The 5000-nt window shown below is 55.3% G+C and overlaps 1 protein-coding gene across 2 annotated transcripts in view; it reads right to left on the bottom strand.

Annotated features, from left to right (window-relative positions):
* UNCX (UNC homeobox) overlaps positions 1-3169 on the bottom strand; it is a 5197-nt gene extending 2028 nt beyond the window's left edge. The window contains exons 1-3 of one of the 2 annotated variants that reach the window (XM_065031516.1): positions 2607-2743; positions 1651-1751; positions 1348-1523 (exon numbers count right to left, since the gene is read on the bottom strand). In XM_065031516.1, coding sequence (XP_064887588.1) covers positions 1348-1523; positions 1651-1717 — 243 coding nt within the window. In that variant the 5' untranslated portion in view covers positions 1718-1751; positions 2607-2743. Of the gene's footprint in view, positions 1-1347; positions 1524-1650; positions 1752-2606 lie in introns of both variants that reach the window. The other variant, XM_065031515.1, reaches the window with a different exon arrangement.
* Positions 3170-5000: the final 1831 nt, after the last annotated feature.

The following is a 5000-nucleotide window of genomic DNA, read 5'->3' on the forward strand; positions in this document are numbered from 1 at the left end:
AATGCAATAAAGCACAGCACAATAAGCGGGCCGAAGGGAGAGGCGGCGGCAGGGGGTATCGCCTGGCCCTGTGGAGCGGGAGCTGGGCCTCCTGCCCGTCCCGGGCGTCGGAGCAGATGGGTTGGATCACCTAAAAAATGGGGTTTGGTTTGTTACAGATTATGGGAGAATAAAAAAATTAAATCCTAACTGTTCCGGCCCTGTTTCTGCTTGCTTCGGCGTTTCCCCGTCGTTCGCGTTCCCCCCTGCGCCAGCAGGGCCTCGGCCCATCGGGGCTGCGGGCAGCGCCTGTTCCCGGCCGGAGCCAGAGGTTGCGTTTGAAGCCGGAGCATGACACCAGCTCGGGACCATCGCGGGGATATCGGCCAGCCGATCCCGGCTCCTTTCCCTCGGCCGGGCCCTGTGCATTCCCAGGAAAGCCCCGCAGGCTCCCGCCCGCCCAGGCACGGCGGAGAGGATGCTCTCGGAGCCGGCGCAGGAAGGGAAAAGCGGCTCGGAAAGGCACCATGAGACAAAGATGATGGAGGAACCGCGGCAAACGGCGTCAGCTTATCCCGGGGGGACCGGCCCCGCCGCCCGAGATGGGATAAAGACGCATTTCGCGCACATGCAGCCCACGCGAAGCCGACCCACCGCAACCCACCGAGCACAGCCGCCCCGCACGACCGCGGGCTCCCGGGCCGAGCAGCCCGGCAGGACGGGGAGCAGGGGCGACGGCTCGGCCTCGCCGACCGATCGCAGCCACCACAGTATGAAACAGTTTCTGGAGACAAACAGCCAGCCCACATCACACCCGCATCCCCCGACTTCGTTCACTTTTAAATATATTTATATATATTTTTTTAAGCAAATGGATGGCTCCCCTCCCTATCTCGTAGGACGGAGGGCCTGAGCAGTTCGTTAAAATTAAGTTTTACAAGTTCCACATGCTCTCGATGCGCCTACGAGCTTTATTGGCATTCTCCCGTGTACCCCGTCCGTGATTAAGTCTCATATTCGCATGCTAATTTTTTGCCCTTGGCTCATGTAAGAAAAATGCTTGCAGGAGAAAAATATTTTTTAAATAAATTTAAAAATGAAAAAGCTTTAGGGAACCTAGACTGGAAAGCCACTCTCGGAGGCTCGTTCGTAAAGATTAAAAGAATATTAATAATAATAAGAAAATAAACCAGCAAGGACCAGTGCAAGGCAGGGAAACAAAAGGCGAGGCGGGGAGGAGCGGGGCTGAGGGCCCGAGCGCGCAGGGCCCGTCCCGGCGCGGGGATGCGGGTCCGGCGGGCGTCCCCAGGGACCGCTCGCCGCAGGGAGAGGGCAGGGGAAGAGGCGGGGGGGACACACGGCTTTTACCTGCACTCTGGACTCCACCAAGTCCAGCCTGAGAGCCAGAGCCTCTCGCATAAACACGTCCGGGTAATGACTCTCATTAAACGCCTTTTCCAGCTCCTCGAGCTGCCAGCCGGTAAAATTGGTGCGGGTTCGTCTTCTTTTACAGCCAGGACTTTCTTTGTCCGGGTCACCAGAGTCTGAAAAGGCAGAAATACCCTCAGGTCCCTGGAAGACAGGCCTTCTCCCACCCTCCCTGCCATTCACAGGAGCCTTTTAACTTTTGTGCTCAGCAGCGTTGATAAAAGAGCGGGATTATACACACACCTGCGCTAAAAATGGGGAGGAACCCGATCTGCCCTCGCCTCCTCCGAAAATGTACTTTACAGAACATTTATTCCTGAAGGAAGCTTTCCACAGGCACTCAGCTGGCAGAGAGAGAGAGAGAAGTTCCAATATTTGCTCCAGCCACCAAAGATTCCATTAAAAAAAATTAAATTAAAAGCCCTCCCTCCTTCCCTTCCCCGGTTCCCCCGGAGCTCCTGCGTGGGTGGCAGCTCCCGGACCGGTCCCACACGAACCCCCAGAGCAGGGCGGCCCCCGAGCCTCCCGCAGACCCCCAAGCACGGGCAGGCGTGGGGCTGGGTGATCGCAGCCTCTCCAAGAAGGAACATCTCCAGGTTGGGGATTTACAGCCCTGGCTGCACCTCTCCTGACGTTTTCCAGCAGGTGTGGAATTTAATAATAACACTAATAATTTTTATTTAGTAGAGGTGCAGAGGGAGGCTGTTCCAGGATTACTAAAAAGGATGTTGGGGCGACCGAGTGTTCTAATAGCGGAACAATAGCGGTACCACAGGCCGGTGGGGAGGGAAGGAGAGCGCTTCCCTTCCGTTAAATCGTTTAAGGAAATAATCACTGCTTTTCATTCCCCAAACTCCAACGATTTTTTAGTTTTATTTTTTTTATGGAATGCTCCGAGCCCCCCATCCCAGACACAAACTCTGGCGGAAGGCACCAGGCCGGGCCCGCTATTGTTCAGACGTGGCCCCACGCCGGTGGGAGCGGAGATGCTCCCGGCGCTCGGCCCAGAGCCCTGTCCTGTCCGCCCCCTCGCGGGGGGCCCAGCATAGCCGCCCCCCCTCCAGGCACCCCAATACCCGCAGCTAGGGATGCGGGGCTGGGGGGGCGCGGTGCTTTTCCTTCTCCGCACTGACACACTCCGGGCGGGGAGCGGCGGTCGGGGCAGGGGAGGCGAGGGGAGGGGATGGGGCCGCTCCTACCTGCGAGTTTGAAGGGTTGAGTGTCCCCGCTCACCCCGCAGCCGGAGGGGATGAGCGGCGCCGGGTTGACCACGGAGGCGGCGCAGGAGCCGCTCAGTAATCCATCGATGGAGAAGGGGACGGAGGCGGCCGCCGACTGCAGCTGGTGCCCGGCCAGCTCATAGACGTGGTGGTGACCGAGCGGGTAAGGGAAACCCACCATACCCCCGAACTGGGCATGGGGATGCTCCAGGATGCGGCTGTCCATCATGGGGGCGGCTCTAGCGCGGGGGGTGCCGGCGGGGCTGGGGGCGCTGGGGCGGCTGGGGCCGGGGGTGCTGCTGCCGGAGGAGGAGGAGGCGGCGCGGCGAGGGGCTCATGCTGCAGGGCGCCCGGGCGCTTTAACTTTATCAACATCAGGCTCCCAATAATTAGCTCAGGCTGGGGGAATTTGGGACCAATAAGAAACGTTAATCGGTCCTGACGTCAGAGACGTGCCAGTGTGGGGAGCAAACGTTTTCCATATCGATTGCTAATTATACCTGACATCCAGCCTCAATAAACAATATCAGAGCTGTCACAACAAGACAAGGGGGGCTTTGATACGAACTCCAGCCCGAGGAGGGCGGCGGGGGCCGGGCGGGCAGGGGAGGGTGCGGGGGGGGCCGGAGGGGAACACACGGATCTGCCTGATACCCGGTTAAATACTAAACAGCCGGAGTTACACACACACACTCAGCCTCCCCCCCCACCTCTCCAACCCACCCTCTTCCCCCTTGTCCCCTCCCCTCTCCAAATCACTAATAGATTTCCCTTTAAAACATTCACCAGCGTGTTGTGGGGATTTTTCACCAGAAATGCTCTACTCTCTGAACCTTTAAAGTGATGTTGCTCCAATTACAGAGAGACATTGAGCGGCAAATAGACTGATCCAATAATAGGAGATTCATCATCCGCTCTTTCCAGAGCTGTCACATTGAATTTAAAACTACAAGCCTTTTCATCTCCTCTCCGGGTCTATAACAGGGGAGAGGGGAGGGGGGCAGAGGGAAAAAATGGGGGGGAAATGAAAAAAAAAAAAAAAAGAGAGGGAAGAACCGTTTGCAGCGTTCAGAAGGAAATTTGAGCTTATCAATCGAAATCATAATTAATGCAATCTTCTATCGATTCGGCCACGGACACCTCCCCCTCCCCAGCGGCAACCACAACCCTTGAATTGTGAGCACAGCCACAACGAGGAGCAGCCTCTGTTCGCTAAAGAGGAGGCCAAAAAAGAATCAAACCCAAATAAAGTTCCAATCCCTCCCCTCTTACTAACGCCACCACCTCCCCAGCAGGAAGGCAGCCCGTCGCACACCCCGCGTTTCGCCCCCCCAGTCGTTAACAGCTTCCAAACAGCCGACACATTTTTCCTAATTAAATTACGTCCCCATAGAAGTTTTCTCCCAAATAAAATATCGATAGTTTCCCCCGGTTAATAATTAGAGGGCCCGTTCTCCGGCAAAGCGCGGGGCTGAGAGCCCCCAGTTTTGTGTCCTCTCCCGCAGAGCCTGGTGAGAGGAACTCTTTCCAAGCTCCTAAGAGGGAGGAAGGCGGGGGGGCAGGCGGATGCTTTTCACCCCTCCCATCCCTAGTCCGCAGCTCTTGGTCCCCGGGACCAGGGGAGACCCAGCCCGGCACCCCCGGCCCGGGGAAGGTGCAAGAGGAGCGCGGGGAGAAGCAGCGTTTGCGTTCAACAAAGAGGAGAGGGAGAGAAAGAGCCGGGCTGGAAAATCAAACAGGGAAACTCTCTAAATCTTCTTGGGAGGTTCGTGCGGAATTAAGCCCTTGGAGTTGGGGGGGCGGGCAGGGTGGGCAGAGAAAGGGGGAAAAAGATATATATAGGAAGGGAAAAGGAGAGAGAGAGAGAGAGGAAGAGACACTTTATCTCTGAAAACATACAAATAGATTTTCCACTTATAAAATACCCAGTCAAGATGATACATTTCCTAGTGCTGGTTGGTGTGGGTATGGGAGAGGGGGAAGCTAAAATTGAAATTAAAAGGAAGTGAGTCTCTAATCTATGTTGTCTGTCCGGAGCTATATTCATTCACCTAATTGAATGCCATACAATATACTGCTTTATTATTGCTGTTCCCTCCCCCCTATAGATTAGTTTAATTATGGTCTCCTTGCCTCTCCTTAGAGCTAAAAGGTAACTTGAATTTGGACTGCGCAGCCCTAACAGAAATAAGAAAATGATGGGGTTGGTATTAATTCTGGGGTCAAGGGCTTCACTTTTCACCATAATTTAATTTCTTTCTCTATAAATACTAAATGTAAACTGTGTCCACTGGACCAAATTTTGCCTGTAGCAATAAATGCCTCATTTTCTGTCGGATTTCAGGAGAGGAATGCGAGGGGGACGTGTTTCTG

The sequence above is a fragment of the Columba livia genome, chromosome 15 (assembly GCF_036013475.1).
Source record: "Columba livia isolate bColLiv1 breed racing homer chromosome 15, bColLiv1.pat.W.v2, whole genome shotgun sequence".
In the NCBI taxonomy this organism is placed as follows: domain Eukaryota; kingdom Metazoa; phylum Chordata; class Aves; order Columbiformes; family Columbidae; genus Columba; species Columba livia.